The following is a 19,835-nucleotide window of genomic DNA, read 5'->3' on the forward strand; positions in this document are numbered from 1 at the left end:
GGGGCATCTTCTGATTGCACTAACACTGCATGTCCTGTCTATTGCCTAATTTGCTGCATTTATTTAAAGGTTATTTTTTCTTAATTGTGTTTTTAAATACTGCTATAAATCTATTAGTTATATTTCATTGAAGTGCCATTGCATGTGTTTCCTGAAATCCAACACACTGTATCTCCAACATGGCTGTAAGGCATGCATGAATTACTGAATGGGCCTACCGGACCCCAGGGGCCCACAGCGTCAGTTAGGCCCCACCTGGCCTTCACCTATACATCATGTCACTCAAAGAGACACGTACCAACCAGGAAGTGATTCAAAATGAACACAAAGATTCACAAAACAACTACAAAGACACACAAAAAGACACACAAAGAGACACACAAATTGACTCACAATGACTACAGAGGCTCAAAATGACTCCAAAGACACACAAAACGACTACAAAAAGAGGATGAACAACTATGAAGTGTGTGTTGTGCTCCTATAGAGGAGTAGTGGCGGGGCCTTTTGCATGTCTGTGCATAGGGGCCCTTTGTCTTATCATCCACCCATGTTGTAAAGGATTTATATTGTGTATCGGGGACTTTAGATTTGGAGACAAATAAAAAGAAAAAATCCACTTCTTGGATAGGAGCAAAACTCTCATATTTAGTCTGTATGAATAAATGTGATAATGTGTTACATGAATCATCAGTCTTTCTTATCCCTGAAGCAACACATTTCATTTAATTATCAGTATGATTACATTATGATCTGTAGCGTCACTATTAAAGACACAAAGAGCACATGGCTTTCAGTAACACTTTATTTGTGCATATTACTGACATTTTCAATAAAACCATAAAAACATGTGAATAAAGACAAAGACAGCTTACACATCATTTGGTCTGTTAATCTTTATTTTATCCACCAGGAGAAATTTTGGCAGCAGCTCACCTCCTCCAAGAAGCAGGACCAAGCATGTATCGAGAATCAATGGATTGGTTTTGTTTGGTGCAGCTAAAGCTGAAAGTTCAGAAGACTGTAGGTTGAAGTGGAGCCTGAAACAATCCCTCACAAACTGTTGTGTGTCTGCCAATGAGGTTTAGCGGCATTCACGTAAACTTTCAACTTGACATGATTTCCTGATAAGTTTAAAAGTTTTACAGGAGTTTCCAGAGGCAACGAGTAGCGCTGAACGCCCCTTATTTACATGAAGGAGCCTAAACCTGAACTTTATTCAAATGAGGAGGTTTTTTTTTTAATTGGACAAATTTCACATTATCAATTTCACAAATGGACAACAAGAAACATCTAAACTGACAGTAGATGCCCTCATCTGTGAAGGAGCATCGAACAAACCTTTCAGGTCCATCTTTCAAGTCTACAGGCCGTCACTGTTTGATATTCACAAGTTTGTCTTCCTTAAAATGTACTTGATTGCATGCCAATCTTGAGGTTATTGAAGACTTACTGGGGGATCTCCACTATTCATGGGAACAAAGAAAACAGTAGGAGTGAGACGTCTTTCTTTGTCCTCTCCTACGAGGCAACGCTCATACATTTTTTGGTTTTTCGTCACTGCCAGGTATACATGGTCATTACTTTTAACGCACAATGGCTTCTTTCTACAGCGCTCATATTACACACATATTCAACACCACACAGTAGTAGGAGTAGAAGTGGCAGAAAAAAAAGCAGCAGCTGTTATTATACACCACCACCATATTTGAGTGAAGACAACATTATAGTCTTTCTTTTGAAAATTGAAAACATTGAGAGTAAAAATGGCACATTAAGAGTTTTAACTGAGTGACTGTATGTAACTCTTACTAAGCGCTAAATAGACGGCTTGACGTCGACGGTGCAGCTGCTCTTGATGTCTCTGAAAGTGGAGCAGTCGAAGTCGGCCACCAGAGTCTTCTTACCGATCTTGTAGGGAATGAGCGGGAACTGCACGCGTATTCGGTTGTTTTTCTTAAGATCTGGAATCCTGTGGGTAACAAAGAGTAAAGTTTGTGGGTGTATTTACGTTGCCTGGTGTTATCCAGATTTTGGATGGGCGACACTTCTTATAACTGATTCAGTGTTGTGCATTAAAATGAATCAGACTAGGGCTGCGTTTTCGGAGCAGAAAAGAAATATTAAAATATGTCCATATAGCACCAAGTATTAAAAACCATCAACCACAAATGTTAGCATCAAATGCCTCATCGGATTCATAATCTTAATCTTATCCTTTGATCAGACGGTTCCTGATTTAGGTCAAAATGTTTCTGATATGAGTTTTATTGAGATGATGTTGTTGTGCACCTGCTTGTGTTTGGACAACTTTGAACATTTTGTTAAATTAAAAAAAGGGTTTTGTTGAAAATCATTTTTATATTTTAGGTATGGTAACCAAAACGTTTTGGTGTCGGTATATATTTCATATTGGCATTGAAATATCTCAACTCTAAGGCCTAATCCCAAACACACACACACACACACACACACACACACACATACTCACTTGAGTTCAACCTCATCATGCAGTAGTCCGCTTCCAGAGAGAGTCAGAGAGCACTGCGTCAGCGTCTCGTTGACTGGGTTCTTGAAAATCACCTCCACTATTACCCGACGGTTCACTCTGGCCGCTTTGAGAAACTGGAACACACATTTGAGCAGATGATTCAAATACATTCAGTCAGGAAAAGAGACACAAACAGCTGAACAAAGCTGGACCACATGTCTTTATGATTTTAGAGACAAAGGTTTTTTTATCAACCTTGACGGCGAGGTGTGGGGGAAGCAGGACGACATCATCCTGAGCCAGGTATGAGTAATCTGGCTTCTCTTTGTCCATGACCACAGCTGAAACCTTAATGCTGTCGCACTCCAGCATGGGTTTACGGTAGTCCGAGAACGGGATCCGGATAGGGATGACCAGATCTCCAAGAGGCAGAGGAAAAGAAGAGTCGGTTCACAACAAATTCAACAAAAACATACAGTGTTTTCTCACATGCAGACACACAGATAGTTTTGGTTATATTTGTCAACCTTCTGAGGTATCTCCCTCCTAAATTCAACAGTTACATGTTCACAGAAGAAGATTCACCTATCCAAGGCTGCAGTGTCTTCTCCTTCACCTCATTCTGGATGTTCACACCCAATTCGCCGTTGTACCTCATGGCTTGGACCCTGATGTTGATGGACAACGGCCTGGCAGCAGTGCTCTTACTCTGCAGCACCAGCTTCAATCTCACATCCTTACCGTTGATCGGTGGGGTCACCTGCAGCGCCACACAATGAGACATTGATAAAAGGCCCAAATACATTTATTGAAAGAAATCCAGTTTGTTTAGTCTTTGATTAAGTTGATGTAAAAAAAAAAGTATACATGCAACGAACGAAGAGAGCACAAGCGTTTACGCCTGGGGATGCTACACCACAACACCAAAAACATTTTTTATTTGGGTGTGCTTTACTCCCCAAAACAAGCACCAACGCCACCCTATCCATAACAACAGACAACAACAGTTACAAGATGTGTGTTTGTTTAGGGTTAAAAGATCTGGGTTCTATTTTGAATGAAAAAATAATACTTAAAAATGTGGCCATTTCAAATTAAAGAAAATAAATGATGGTTTGATTAAGAGAATTAGAGGATAAAGTGATGACTGCCACCTCAATCAAAAGTAAAAGCAGATCATTTTTTGGGGTATTCTGTCTTTTTGTTGTACTTCTTCCACATTTAAATTGTTTGCCCATTTATGCAGATGTCAGGACAGTAAAAAAAAAGTAGTGGAAAAGTAGTCTTTCCAACGTTGAGACTTTTCCTTTTTTAAATTCATGGTCATTCTGATGCGTTTTTCCAGTGAATGTATAGTGTGGTGTCATCTGCGAACATCATGATTTCAACATAGATAAGAGATCATTGATATATTCTGAAGAGCGGTGGCCCTAAAATCGAGTCTATGCCACATGTCTATTGCTCAGGTAATAGACATGTGGCAAGAAACAAAGTGTGGACGTTGCAATTCATGCTCAAACTTAAACCCAACAAGGACCTCGTCCAAGTTTTGTTTTAAATTAGAATTTATAATTGCCAAAAATGAAAATAAAAATAACATACAAAACATTCAATAGTCTACAGGGAAACTTTAGTTTCTGTGACGCACCTCTTCAAAACGCATGGACACCTGCGTCGGCACAGTTGGCTGTGCGGGGCTGACGGAAACGTTATCCAGACTTTCTAAGGTCCTATTCTCCACCACGTCAGCACTCTCATCTTCTTCGTCCGTCTCCTCCATCTCTTCAACCTCAATGTTCTCCACAATGTCTTCAACCTCAATGCTCTCCACAATCTCTTCAACCTCAATGCTCTCCACAATCTCTTCAACCTCAATGCTCTCCACAATCTCTTCAACCTCAATGTTCTCCACAATCTCCTCATCGTCGTGTTCTTCCATCTCTTCATTCTCGTCGCCATACATGTACTCATCTATCTCGTCAAGAGCTCTGGAGTAGTCTCTGGTGGTGGCGTATTCATAGTAATACCTCTCCTCCATTGATCCTGTAAATATGGGGATTCAGTCACTTTCCTAAGCTACTATACCCCTTTACAGCCAACGTCAAAATGCTGCTAATAGCTTAGCATAGCCTTCTGCTAACCTCCTCAGCCGACACGGCTGTTGCACCACAGCACGCTCATGCAGAAGGCTATGCTACGACCGTGTCACTTCTGGCATGGGTTTTCAAGCTTAGTTTCGAGACCTCATCAGGGATTCCAGACAAAGGATCTTGTAGTGTGTGACCCCCTCGCCGGTCAGACTCGAAAACCACGAGCAAGACAGCAAATGATGGAGTGTGAACAGTGGAACTATCGGATGACTTTGAAAGTCATAAAGTGTGAACTTGGCCTAACCAGCGTAGCATTTAAGCATGGTGGAATAACCACGCTAACTAGAGGACAACTGGCTACTTAGCTAGCTTGCAAATTCCGCCATACTTTCATGCAACATTGGTTACAGAAAATGATCTGAGTGATAGCAAAGTGCTTATCCAGCTGAAACAAGAGTGTGTGGATGAAGCATTAACTTGTTGAATTCTACTCATTTTTAACGGCTGGCTAGTTATCTAGCTACCTTGCTAATTCCAACATGCTTTCATGCTAACATTACACTGTTTATAGAAGGTGAGCCCAAATGCGGGCTGGTGGCCAGTGGCAGCGCTCAGTCTATGGTCCCTCTGCCTCATTCCTCGCCGCTAGGAGACTACTTCGCCGAGAGGAGGGTGGGTGGGAACTCCGCAGACTACTATGGGGATGGACAAGCTCGCTAGTTAACTAGCCAACTGTCTTCTCCAGGCCTCCCGTCTGCTCTCCTCTCAGCAAAGTAGTCTGCTTATAGGGTAGGGTTTGCTAATATGGTCTCGTTTGTTAACGTTAACTTTATCAAGTGACGCTCGAGGCCCCCAGAGAGTGAATGACTTTTACAGAGAGAAACTCGTATATTCTTGAGTCACTATAGAAAAACAAGCCAACAAAACTTGCTTAACCAACATGCTCAAACATAACGTAAACAGGTGTTTGTCAGGTGAACCAACCCTCTCTGGCTTTGTAGTTGTCGGTGATGTTATTCCTCTTGTCGGAGCCGACACGCTTGGTGGAGATATTCTGACCGACATGCCAGGTGTCAGAATAGACTTTCACCATTGAACCATCAGCTTTCACCTGATAGAACACACAAACACAGACAATAGAAACAACAAAAATACATTAGGCTTAGACTGGCTCTCTTTTTATTTTACACTAAATCACTAAATGTGATGTTGAGATTAGGCTCTAAATCTGCTTACTGACCAGCCAGTCATTACAGTCGGCATTGACCTCAGCGAAGACAAACGGGATGTCATATTTGAGGTCTGTCTGTCCGCTCCGGACAGCTGTGACCGGAGCTGGACCGCAGCAGTAAACACCTACAAGAGGAGAGACGTTAACATATTGAAATAAAGTAGTTTGGTGTAATGCGATTTAAAGACAGTATCGGTAGGATTTTAAAATGCCATCTGTTCGTTGAATTAGGAATGACACCGCGATGAAAGCAACTGGAAATGTTTAATTTCTATTAAAACAAAAACTTTAGTTTAAAGTGGCTTTCACAACAAAATCAATGAATTGAAGGGGTTGCGTTCCATGCATGTGTAGAACTAAAACGATAAGTTGATCTGCAACTATTTTTATGTAATTGTTTTAGTGGAACGACAAACATTTGTCGGTTCCAGCTTCTAAAATGTGAGGACTTATGGCTTTTCTTTGTCATATGAGTTAGTAAGCTAAATATCTTTGGAGTTTGGTCTTTTGGTGGAACAAACTTAAACATTTGAGGATTTCACATTTGGCTCTGTGAAACTGGAATTCACTGTTGTCTCACATTTTATAGACAAAATGATTAATCAACAGAGAGAGAGAAAAAAACTCAGCCGATTAATAACAATAGTAATTTGGGGCATTGATATGTGTGTGTGTGTGTGTGTGTTGCTGCAGGTGCAGGAGATGAAATACAAACCAGCAAATCCGGTTTAAGCATCAGGACAACATGGTGCTTTATGCTCCCTTGAGACTAGATTGCACAACCCTTGACATTTAATCATAACATCAATAATGTTTTCCACCATCTTAGAGAATTGATTTGTTTGCCTTTTATATTTGCTTGTGCATATTCAGCCCGGTCTCATTCCCAGGTCGTCAAACCAATGCTTTGTCAAGGCCCTCAGTGTCTGATAGTCTTGATTTTGCTAGAAAACCTGAGCACAATATGAACATCCTTCTGAACACATTTATGAATCCCAGAGGACAAATTCTCATAGTAGAAACAAATGTAATGGAGAGTCTGTACCGTCACTTCTTGCTTGTGGTGTTGGATCCAGAACTTGCCAGCCGTCATATTGCCCATCCTCTGCCAGGTCTGGTCTCCTCATCCACGCCTCCACCCACACGTGGAAGTTCCTAAAACACAAAACAACATTCAGAATCTGCAGCAGTGCAGTAGATCTGAAATACACCACTGGAATAGTCTGGAATATTCTTTTAAGATCCCTTTTGGACATGTTTTAAGACATACAAATACTTCTGTTTCCTTGTTATCTACTCCTTCTCCCTCATTGAGAAACCCAGAGCTATGGATATGCCAACATTTTTCATTTCAAAAGTTTTTTTCATCAGGTTGACTGTAAATTACGAAAGACAAACAAAATCTTAAAATATCAAGTTCTTCCTGGAATAAAGCAAAAGATAAACCACTCAAACTAGAACACTGGATTCATTCTTCAGCACTGACTGATATGTTCCTCTTTTTGTTAAAAGATGAAGTTCTCGATGTTCATGTCTAGTCCTGATAGACCACAGTGGGTCACTCTTTGACTCATGTTTTGAGGTATATACTATAAAAGCTTCATAAAGGGTCTGCAGGCCAAGTTGGGGAACCTCATAGAATAGATCGTGGCCATTGATAGAATCCATAAACTGCGCATCCCTTTCATGTTGATATCTGCCCCGTCTCAAGGTCTGATTCACAAAAGACATCCCGCTAATGATATTACAGCATAAAAAACGTCCATAAAGACATGAATTAACCATGTTGCAAAGTATAAATGTTGCCTTAGCGCCAAGAACACAGTAGGCGGAGCAATGGCAAAGAGCAAAAATGTAATTTTCAGACTGCGAGCTACAGGTCCTGACTGACGAGGTGCGGAGGCATTCCTCAAAACTTCAGGCAAGGAAGTGACCCCCACTGCTGCTCCGTCAAGCTGTCATAGCTACCATGGAGCCCACACTGTCACTAACTACACTCACTGAACTGATATGTGGAGAAAACGAAGACGAAATTTCTGAGAAAAGAAGACAGAAAGGTCTACAATATGAGTTTAAAGGATATATATCCAGGATGTCAAACTGAAAATAGATTAAAAAGATAAAGATAGAAGTTGAAGCCCACAGATCACAGTCTAAAAGTGAACCACCACATAACATCATTCTTTATTGATGGATTAAAAGCTCTCAGGGCGAGTCGCCACACCCAAACAACACCAGACTGTTATTATAGTTGCTGTTATATAAGGAGCCGAGATGTTGACATGTTAATAGGCCTGATAATGGGTTTAATATCATACCTGATCTAATAAAACTGGCTCCTACTTTCAGTTAAAAAGTTGTCATTTCGCTCTGGTTAGTGTGAACGAGTTCATGCCTTGAAGCCCTTTGACCTGATAATTCCTTGGCATAGTCGGTTCACGCAATCAATTTAGCTAGCTCGAGCTCAAGTAGCCTTAGAAAGGTTAGCTAGCTAACAGCATAGCAAGTTAAGTTAACATGAATAAAGTTAATCACCAATTACAGTTAAGATGTAACATTAGTAACCTAACTTGTGTTTACTTGTGCTGTTATTGAACTGACTGTAGGACCACAAACGGGATGATTATCAAAAGAGAGAGAGGATCAGAAATCACCGACCTGTGTTCAAGACGATGAACAGTTGAGGTAAGTTAATGCTAACGGTAACGTTACCTGTGTGCTATCCCAGGAGCAACATTAACACCAGATCAAACTCATTTTATTGTTGAACGTTAGTCCATTGTGGTCCATTGTCTTAGCTTCATTACTTCACCTAACGTAATCAGTAATCAGCTCATCACATAGTCTGTTGATTTAAACTGTATGGCAGGGCTATTCAATTAAAGTTCAGCGAGGTCCAGTTAGAGAGAAGGTCCGGAACACCAAATAATGTCTTAACTTGCGCTATGATTTAGTCCCATGTATATTGAAGTTGCCAACAGTTGCATTAACGTCTGTATGTAGTCAACATCTGACTGTCAAATGAAACAAAGAAAGTTAAATTGAATAATATCTAAACAATATTTATTGTCAGATTTAAAATTGAACTGGATTAATTATAAATAATATATACTCTAATAATAAATAAATGTTCTCTTATTTCAAGTAAAATGTAGGCTGAATTAAAAAATAAAATACATATCAGTAAACTTTTAAAAAATGTGACTCTTAAAATAAAGTACTTAAAAATGAATTTAACTGAATTGTCTTTGCCCTGCACCTTTAAATTCAGTTCATTCAGGTGTGCAGGGATTTATCTGTGGTTATTGAAACCACTTGTTTCAACTCTATACCTCTCTGTTAACATCATTGTTGAACTGTGAATTCATGTGTTAGGATTCTGATCATTTTGGGCCCTTAGATTGTTTATTTTGTGTACCTTCATCTCAGATGCGAGTGGGTACGTTTGCTCAAAAGATGTGTGCTTTGTCTCGTAGTGGCGCTCCACATTATGGTCTCTGAACATGAGACATTCTGGTTTTGAATGGACAGACTCGTATATCTTCATCCTGTAGGCAGAATGAAGATATACGAGTCTGTCCATTCTTGGTTAAAGACTCTGGTCTCTCAGGTCTCGCTGTCACATTTCTCTTCTTAGAGAACATCATGTGAAATAACTTCTCTGACTCACGTATTTCTCCGACTGTTGGGTCTTTCTCCCGTGTGTGTGCAAATGTCATTGGAGTTGCAACGCTTATAGGAATACACATACAGTATATGATTTACGCATGTAGTTGGTCTTTGTGTTTCCTGGACTGCTGAACGAATGCCGTAAAGGCTAGAAAAGCTGTGCCGGTAACAATAGAAGCACTCTGTTAGAATTTATTAATTATTAAGTATTAAGTATCGGTTTTAGGTCCGGGTCCGCATACAACGACATTTGGGTCCGGAACCGGTCCGCGGTCCGTCTATTAGTGACCCCTGCTGTATGGTATTGTTGTATTAGCTTTTTGTAAAGACTTGCACTGATATATTCACACGTGTGAGGCACATGCAAACCCACAGTTGCACACCCAAAGCTTCTTTTAAGTGTGTTTATCCTGGATGTCATAGAACTTTCCAGAAGTTGAGAACATTGTGTTTCTAAAGTTTTATCTTGTTTGTTTTACAGCCACTGATCATCAGAGATTGAGGATACCAGCCAGACGCTGCAGTCAAGTCCTCTTTCAAGGTGTTCTCACTCTTTATTGTTTTCATTCATTTGTGAGTTCATGCAGTTCAACTTAACTATAAATGTGTATAAGACTTGTTAACAAGCTAGACTGTGATGCAGTCCTATTACACTGTTCTTGATACCTTTTAAATTCAATGTTACACTGTTGATACTATTTTAATTCAATGTGACACTGATGCAAATGAGTTCAGTTAAATTAAGCTGTTCATTAACGATTTTGTTAGTTTATTACTTTTCTTCTAAACATGCAGTACATTGTGAGTTTTGTGATGTAATACAAATGTCTCTTTATTATTTGAGAACATGTAATAAACTGCAACAATTATGTATTGAATGTCTATTGTTATTCTTTTATTTATTGAGAATTAAATGCAAGCCAGTAAGTTACCGTTAAATTACGGTGAAATAATTTAGAGTGTAGATTCATCAGGATGAAACACAACTCCTCCAAATGAATGATCACTTTGATATGTAACTGCTGGATGTGCCGTATCGACTGAAAAGATCATATAATATCAGTTTTGTGTGAACAGTTTCTGTTAACAATAAAATGGCCAAAGAAAGTGAGTTATTGAAGGTTTAAAGTAAATGATTCTTAAATTTTAACTGTTATTCAGGTAAAAGTTTGGAATGGGAAAAAAGCGTTTTATTTTGTCCTCAGACAGCTACTACTATCTCTGGTGCAAAAACACAAAATCTCAAAATTCTACAACACCAACTGGTCACAATGTTAAAGGGATATTGTGATGTACCGGGTAACAGTTGTGTGACGTGTTTTAACTTTAAGGGACTTAAGATATTGAAGCCTCTGTGTCTCACCAAACACTTTCATAGGATGGCTTCTCACGGACTCCGTAGTCGGCGTGATAAACATCAATGCTCAGATTCTTGTTGATGTCGTGGGCGGACTGGTAGTTGGTGACCACACGGCACGGAATGCCCAGCAGGCGCATCACTAGAACCAAACATGAAGATTTGAGTGATTCAAACAAGCAACATGACACCTTATTGGTAGAGAAACAATGCCCTTCTTTTGTTTAAATGTAACTAGACATTTACCTGAATATAAACTAGTTTAATTCACTAGACGGCTATTTGATGATGTATTTTATATCATCAGCAAACTTTTAAATCGCTTGTGTTACCTAATAACATTATTTAAATAATAATATTTGTTCTAATATTTATTTAGGGAGTGCAGTTAGTGACAGTGTGGGCTCTATGGTAGCTATGAAGCAGCAGGGGTCAATCCCTCGCCTGAAGTTTTGAGGAATGTCTCTACACCTCGTCAGTCAGATACCTGTAGCTCACAGCCTGACAATGTAATTTGTTTATTTGACAAAATGCACATTCTAACATTTGAGTTGCTGGCACCCACCAGTGTTTGTTTGTCCTTAACAAACAATTAACAGAGTATCAAAAATTTTCTCTGACTGACAATTCAGAGCTACTATTCTCCTTTACAGATATTGTTTCAGGTATGAGAACCTGCAAAGACAGACGTTACCTGAACACATCACACCGGCGAACACCCAGCATTGCCCGTACTTGACCCTTTGGCAGTCGTAGTTGAGCCAGCGCTTAAGGATGGCGTGACTGCCGGTCCAGTGAGACGGTCTGAACCCGTGACGATATGAACCGTCCCAGCATCCCATCAAGACTCCACTGTCATCTTGACAGTTGATCTGGAAGAAAACAAGGACATTCTCACTCTTGTAGCTTTTCTTCCCTCAAACTGATGAACTTTTCTTTTGCATTTGCCATTTGTCTTTTTTATAATTTGAAAACTACATAAAATACATCTACTGTCTTCTTCTTGAGCTCTTTAATGGCAAAAATGTTTACAGAACTATTATTTCAACTTTCAATATGTGGAACTGCATGAAGCCCAATGATGCCGTAGAGCTGTTCTTTTGACAGTACGACTATTTGATTAAAGTTAAACTGACGGCTTTGCAAAAATGAAATTGACCTGATAGTTATTATGTAGTGAGAAAATAATGGTTTATGATTTCTTTCTAAAAATCTACTAAGTCTGCGTTAAGTTGTGAATGTCAGTCACACAGGGTTATTAGTTTCTAACTTTATAATTAAGCATTTTGGTGAATGTCCGCCCTTTAATGCTTTGCTGCTATAAAGGTGTGTGGACACAGAGAGCAGGTCCTACCATGGCGCTGATCACGCGGCCGACGTAGATGGGGTTACAGCGAGCAGAGACGTCGTCAGCCGGGTCAATGATGTGTTTGTGGTTGACGTCCAAAATCTTCAAACAAATGTCCACCATCTTGTCCTCAAACTGAACAGAAGGAATGGGAGGAGACGCTCTTGAATCATGTCTTCTTTCTGTCAGTACTGATGGGAATATCATTTATTAAAGGAGACATCGTCTGCTCTTGGCAGTACATACAGTATGTTCTATCTCCTCATATTCAGATTAAAGTTGAGGATTCAGAATTTAAAACTGAACATCCAAGGTACCAAAGATAATAACTCTGAATGTTGAGTACTGTTCAGTACCGAAATTCAAATCTGGATTTATGAATTCTGAAATATTGTATATATTATATACAAAAAAATTCAGGGCCATAAATTCAGTGATATCTAAATTTCAACATTAAGTATTCGGTAGTGATCAATCAATCAAAATGTATTTGTATAGCACATTTTAAAATACAACAAAGGTTGCCCAAAGTGCTGCACATACAGTACAAACAAAGACTGGATTAATAACAGTAAGTGACATTAAAGACAAACTGACACAAATCACACAAAAGTGCCATGTTAGGATCAAAGGTGGTAGAACAGGGAAAAGAAATAGGTTTTTAAACGACTTTTAAACATTGGTAAGGTGGATGACAACCTAATATGAAGGGGAAGGTTGTTCCAGAGCTTAGGGGCAGTGACACAGAAGGACCGGTCGGGCCGGGTTGTCATTTTTGTTTTCGGAACAACTAGAAGCTGTTGGCCGAGAGACCTTAGTGAGCGAGGTGGGGTATAGGGCTGCAGCAGGTCAGACAGATGTCAGACAGATTGACTGGGGCGGATTTATGTTTTGGATGTACCCAAAACATAAATCATTACATTTAAGACTCGGTTTAAGGCCATATTTAAGTTAGGTTTAGGTTTATGATTAGGCAAGTAGCGTTTATGGTTCGGGTTAGGCTAAGTCTCCGGGAAATTAATGTAAGTCAATGGAATGTCCTCTGAAATGATGGAAACATGTGTGTGTGTGTGTGTGTGTGTGTGTGTGTGTGTGTGTGTGTGTGTAAGAGTACCTGCCCAAAATCCCAATCAAAAGGAAAGATGTAGTTACTACTTCCTTTGTAGATGATTCCTTTTTCATTCATCACATACTCATTTATCTCCTTCTCTTCCTTCATATACACCCAGTCATCTACAGAGAGTGAATTCATACAGACGGACAGATGATATTATTCAGTTTACAGTATAAATAGTATTCAAATACTTTTGCATTTTAAAATCTTACTGAGGCAAAAAAGACATGATCATTATCAGCAAAATGTACTTAATGTATCAAAAGTAACAGACAGAAAGCAGTGTTGGACTGCAACTACAGAAAGTAATCTACATTTACGCAAGTACTGAGCTTATGTATAAAATGGAGGTACTTTTCATGCAACATTCTACTTCTTGTTATCGACATCTCAGAGGGAAATATTAATAGCACCTTTTAACGTCAATACGTTTTTTAATTACTAGCTACTTAATGAATCAAAATCCTCCCCAAAAAAAGATACGATTTTATAAAACATGATTGTTTCAAGTTTAACTACAACATATAACATTTCCACACAGGGCTTTTTCTTGTACCAGAGCGTTTTAACGGTGTGGTTTTTAGTACTAGACCTACCGGAGCACCAGGGGTTGTAGAGCACCACCAGCGTTGGCAGCGTCTTCTCCTCGTCCCGGTGTTTCACAACCAGGTTGAACTCCCCGATGGGGGTGTCAGCCGGCGGGGTGATGGTGAGGACCAGGAGGCCTGTTGGCGGGGAGGCGTCCTTGTGAAGCTCTACCTTCCACACAGCCTTTGCTGATGGAGAAGGTTTCTTGAGGCCTGGGAGACTGAAGAACGACAGCGTCCCCTGCTCCTCGGTCGGATGTTTTCCTGTCAGACATTTATTCACTGTTGTAACAATACTGTTATATATTTATAACTAAACAATACAAGTTAAAACACTGAAAATCCCTTGAAAAGACCAAAAAAAGAGAAAATAGAGTAAAGCTTGAAGACCTGTCTTTACCTAATGATTCCAACATTTGCATTTAACCTAATGGAAAATGTAATTAAACCCAATAATGCAACAGAATGTCCCGACTGATATTTTAATAACATGTTTACTGATTATGTAATACCTAATTACATTTTCCAGAGCACAACAATGAGGGTGTGCGCTCACAGGAATCTGACAATGGAATTCCCAACACAAGTAAAGATCTAAAAGTTTCTAATTTTAAATGTAATTAAATATTAAGGTCAACTTTTTTTTCTCCATAAAAGTAAAAAAATATACCTGAAAGGTATTACATTATATTTCATCATCATCTATAATGTTTTTGTAACAGGTTTTGGACATTTTACTACATTATTGGTAGAATTATTACATTATTCTGTTTTGTTTGATTTGATTTTTCGATCAGGTTATGAGCAAATGTGGTCAAATTTTCAGGAAATTCTTACAGAATTATTGAAGAATGAATGTTCAGGGGAAACAGTATCGACAAACAAAATGAGTTTTGTTCTAACAACTAATTTAATGAAAGACCGACCTGTTGCTGCACAGATGGCGAGTGGGTAAAGGTTTTGGTTGAAAGGTTGACTCAGATTAATTGTCACTTTGAAGGGTTGGCCTCGCCGCACAATCAGCTGATCCAGTGAGATTTCACTGGTGTGGTGTACAAAGTTGTTGACTTTAGGGTGGAGGTCCACTCCTTTAAAGACTGAAAGAAAATAAAAACACACAAACATGAACAGGTTAACAGAGTAAAGCTTCAGGTTACTAAAAGACATGGCGAGCAACTCTTTTATTTATTTGATGTCGTTGATATTTGACTTCATCATTATCTACTTTTTATAAAATCTCCAAGTAGAAAAAGCAAAGATCTCGTTCATCTGTGACAAACAAACAGATAGTGACCATGATTTAAATAATTTGCATGGATCAAATATAATTCTTAAAGTTGACATAACCAAGAACCAAGAAACAGTTTGACAACACATACATAAAACATACGCACCGCAAATACAGAACGCAAATGAAGAAACGCTGCAAGTCGAACGTAACAAGGGAACGAAGTTACAAAAGATGAACACTGGAAATTAATATAAGGCCAAAAGCAAAAAATACAACATTTAACAACATTTTTATCTCACCAAATGAATATTAAAACAAAAAAAATGTGTGATGATTTTTCAGCACTGTAGCAGTCGCTCAACTGACGAAAAATGGAACCAAGTAAACCAAATGCTAAATAAGACATTTTTAGTGAACCAAAATGTTACAGAAAACACCCTGTGAAAGGGTTGAAGTTGTAAGACAAAAACACGGATAACTCACAGACCAGATAACACCGTGGTAGAGACCTGTCAATCAGCGTGTAGCCCCGCCCCTAAAGCATCCCCTGCTTTAAGGTCTGTTTGACTCTAAATGGACCATAATGTACTAAATGAACATCATGCTGTATTGAAGAAGACTGTAAACTAGAGATTGAGACCATAAACTCATGTTTACAATGTTTACTGAGGGAATAAATCAAGAGAGAAGTAGAGTCATTTTAGACTAGACTTCTATACAACCAGAGGAGTCGCCCCCTGGTGGACACTAGAGAGAATGAAAGTTTAAGGCACTTCTTTAATGGATTCACTTTTTGTATTTGTGTTGGTTTTTATGTTTCGTTATAAGTATTCATCTTTAATTTTGTTTTGGTAAGTCAGAGACAGTTGAGCCAGCTGTGGTTCGTTCCTTGTAGGCTCAGGGGAGGGACCGGGGTGACCTGGATTCAGTTAGGACGGGGCGAGATGGAACAGGACGAGACAAGAGAAGACAAATGTTTGACAGCCTGGAAAAGCGTGTCAACCCTCAGACGCTACGTGAACGTCTCAGTCACAAACACAAAAAAAGTATCAAGTTTGTTTAGTTATCAAACAAGACCTTTTTTCAAAGTAATTATAACAATATGTTGTCTTTTCTGTAACAAAGCAACCAACCACATATTAAACAATCTGCTTCCTCTTTACACCAATATGTGCATGTCCGTGATTAATGCCTGTGAATTGTCATGAGATATGAACCTTTTTATCAGGCGGCAACCTTGGGTTCTGCCTAGTGAAGCCAAAGCCTTACTATTCAGTTCTATGGAGCATTTTAGCCTCGGCTTCTTTTCTTTTGGCTTTCAGTTTCATCATCATCATCATCATCATCATCATCATCATCATCATCATCATCATCATCATCATCATCATCACCACAGGAGCATCCCTTTTCAACTAAACAAACTTTGATAAGCCTGCTGCATGTTTCCTGCTCAGCACCAAACAACACAGACGCAAACTAGGTGTTGAACATGGTGCAGAATCAAGCAGCTCAAGAACCAAACACTTCCCTCAGGCAGAAAACAACAACATAAATACAGCTACATATAGAACTGAACATAAATACAGCTACATATAGAACTGAACCTAAATACAGCTACATATAGAACTGAACATAAATACAGCTACATATAGAACTGAACATAAATACAGCTACATATAGAACTGAACAAAAATACAGCTACATATAGAACTGAACAAAAATACAGCTACATATAGAACTGAACATAAATACAGCTACATATAGAACTGAACATAAATACAGCTACATATAGAACTGAACATAAATACAGCTACATATAGAACTGAACATAAATACAGCTACATATAGAACTGAACATAAATACAGCTACATATAGAACTGAACCTAAATACAGCTACATATAGAACTGAACCTAAATACAGATACATATAGAACTGAACCCGCGGTTGAGAAATCCTCTGTCAGTCGGTGTTTGATTAATGTGATAAGCGTGTTGTAATAGTTGCATAAAAGTTTGGCACAACACAACTCCATGGCTGATAAATAAAAATGAGATATGAAAGAGTTAACGTTAGATGAGGAGGAGGAGCTCATGGACCTACAAGTAGGCTTTTTGTTTTACAGAATGTGAGGTACTGGAGCGTACAGTTATTTCAGGAAGTGCGTCTCTGCAGAAGTATAAATTAGGCAAAACAGATAACCTTTGTGTACTTACTAGACTCTTTAGTTTCCTCTGTCATCTTTCCAAAAGTTCCCCTCTTAGAACAGTAGGTGTGAAGACGGTGAAGTGCGCACTGGCAGACAGTCAGCGGTGCATTGACAGGTGACCTACAGGGTTTTACTGTACTTAAAGGACCTCACAAGCCCAACCCAGATATCACATAACACGGAACAAGCATGGCGACCTGCATTGTTAACCACTTCCTGGCAGCGTTGCATTGCGAAATGGCATTTTAGATGATAATTACCAAACTAGTGCCAACTGCGGTCCCCTGCCCTTTTAAAATGGTCCGTGGTGATTTTTTAAAAATAAACTAGTGTGTGGCTTGAGCTCTGTACATTGCACATCCTATATGTCGACTAAATGTAGTGAAATATTTCTGTCTGGACACAGAAACTTTATATTTTACCGTTTCTACCGTTCTTTTTGTTATATCTTAATATAATACATTTTTACATCTTACATTTTACATTTGCATCACAATATTTTAAGTGTTTGTGCTCAATTTAGGAGTCTAAACTATTTCATACCGTTTTGCTTGTTCACACATGGGTGTGTCCCGATTGTTGTTACTGTTATAGGCTTTAGGGCGGAGGATCCTCCAAATGGAGGATTTTTAAAAGACACACTCCAAAGCAAGTGTTTTCTTCGTTAATAAAGGTTTAAAAACTATGATAACATTGTATTATCTTAGTTTCATGTCGTTTTAATGTATTATACCTTTTATTTATAACAAGCATAAAAATCGCAAAAACAACAAAACGCTAGTATGCCGACGTCTGCCGGCTAACGTTACAACATTGTAATAAGGCTGATTTGTGCATCACAGTCCTGCATTCAACATATTGCATTCAACCGTCGATGGCAAGTGACGTCCAAAATGGTACTTTTGTCCAGCAGCGAAGTTGCCTCACTTGTCACCGCTCCTCTGGCGGGGTAGGAACGCAGGGTTGCTAGCCGACAGAGAACCACTATTCTGTCATGAAGCGGCTCGTCACGTCTGTTTTTGCACAACACAATCGACGACGTATCGGGGTCTTGAAGGGTAGTTTCAGTTCAGGGGAAGATTTCAACCTCTAACCCTTGTAACTGTTCTGAATAATGGGGTTGGCCCCTTTAAGTTGATATGGCGAGCTTGTTAACAAACATTTGCTGATCTACACATCCAGCAGTTAGACAGCAACATGATCTTTCATTTGGAGTCGTGTTTGTGTCGACCTGATGAACGTGAGTCCAATATTCACTCTGTTTTAGCTCCGTTTTGGTCTCCACCAACTCTTGAGTTAATAGCTGCTAAATGCTCCATTATGTTCAGCAGCTGGTCTCTACATATGTCTGTCTGCTGTTTGATGCTGAGCAGGAAGTGTACTGTGTTACAGATTTTTGTCACATTAAATTGTACACACCTTAAAAGAAGCTCTGCAGGTTTTCATGTTTTTACGTGCAGAAAACATGAACATGGTTGTCCTGGTTTCTGTTGGACTTTCTGATCTGTATGTGTAAATAAATAGAGTTTGATTTTAATAGATTACTCATAATTTTTTCATCTTATTGTATCTGTTATTTGGTCCATAAATTGAATTTACTCTTTCGTTTAATTCTTTCGATCTATTCTGTCTGACTCTACCCATGTCTGGTCTGATCTCTCCAGATCTATTCTGTCTGATTCTACCCATGTCTGGTCTGATCTCTCCAGATCTGGTGACATGTCTTTCTTGCTGTTCAGTTATTCTTCATGCACAGTTCAAAGATATTTGCTTGTTAGTATAACTAACCCCGTACAGGTAAACTGTAACAGGTTGTGTTTACATTCAGCGAGCAGTCGACTGTAGATTCACTGTGAAGACGAGACAAGTGACACACAAGGAGTTCATGTCCTTCCTTTTAATTCTCATATGCTGTAGAAACACACACACACACACACACACACACACACACACACACACACACACACACACACACACACACACAAACTAGCTGTCCTGCTGAATGAGGTCTTTGGCTTTCTGCAGGTTGTGATCGACGGCTCCATCTAAGAACTGAACCCAGGTCAGCTGTGATTCTCCACACACATGACTGGACCTGTTCAGGTGGAATAAGTAAAGAAAAAGATAAAGATAAAGAATAAAGACAATAAAGACATCCGTGATTTGACAGCGTCGGAGAAGCGTTGCAAATTTTATGGCTGGGAATGCGTTTTATTTGTGACTGAGCGTCTTGGTGTTTGGAGTTACGCTGAGTTAACGTGAGTTGGCTAACCAAGGCAGCAGCAAGACACCATAGCACAACAGGTCACCTACAAGCTACGGTGCTTTTGAAAAGGACCTCTTACTGGAGCTGAACCGTACCGATGTACTGTACAACCGTGGTATTAAACTCTTTGTAATCAAAGAAAGGAGGATATACTTTGTCTTCAAATAGCGAACAGCAGCTTTTGGTAAGTGTGTGTGTGTGTTGGGGGGGGGGGGGGGGGCTAAAAAAAGTGTTTCGCGAGGG

The 19,835-nt window shown here is 39.3% G+C and overlaps 1 protein-coding gene across 1 annotated transcript; it reads right to left on the reverse strand.

Annotated features, from left to right (window-relative positions):
• Window positions 1-791: 791 nt before the first annotated feature.
• On the reverse strand, window positions 792-17,423 carry LOC137867992 (protein-glutamine gamma-glutamyltransferase 2-like). Its single transcript, XM_068704507.1, has 15 exons — window positions 17,334-17,423; window positions 14,814-14,984; window positions 13,897-14,151; window positions 13,301-13,419; window positions 12,193-12,321; window positions 11,533-11,710; window positions 10,845-10,980; window positions 6,858-6,967; window positions 5,822-5,937; window positions 5,566-5,692; window positions 4,140-4,534; window positions 3,077-3,251; window positions 2,747-2,910; window positions 2,492-2,625; window positions 792-1,972 (listed from the first exon to the last, which is right to left on the reverse strand). The coding sequence occupies exons 1-15, from the start codon at window positions 17,356-17,358 to the stop codon at window positions 1,819-1,821; spliced, it is 2,388 nt and encodes a 795-aa protein (XP_068560608.1). The 5' UTR covers window positions 17,359-17,423; the 3' UTR covers window positions 792-1,818.
• Between the last annotated feature and the right edge of the window lie 2,412 nt (window positions 17,424-19,835).

This window comes from Cebidichthys violaceus, unplaced genomic scaffold (assembly GCF_023349555.1).
Source record: "Cebidichthys violaceus isolate CVI_PGR_0920_01 unplaced genomic scaffold, fCebVio1.0.p SCAF_93, whole genome shotgun sequence".
Lineage (NCBI taxonomy): Eukaryota > Metazoa > Chordata > Actinopteri > Perciformes > Stichaeidae > Cebidichthys > Cebidichthys violaceus.

Coding starts and splice junctions, on each gene's coding strand:
- LOC137867992 (XM_068704507.1), bottom strand. CDS start 17,358: ATGACAGAGGAAACTAAAGAGTCTA. Junction 13,420..13,896: donor CTACAACCCCTGGTGCTCCG/GTAGGTCTAGTA, acceptor CACTCTCTGTAG/ATGACTGGGTGTATATGAAG. Junction 10,981..11,532: donor CGCCGGTGTGATGTGTTCAG/GTAACGTCTGTC, acceptor GTTTGGTTCTAG/TGATGCGCCTGCTGGGCATT.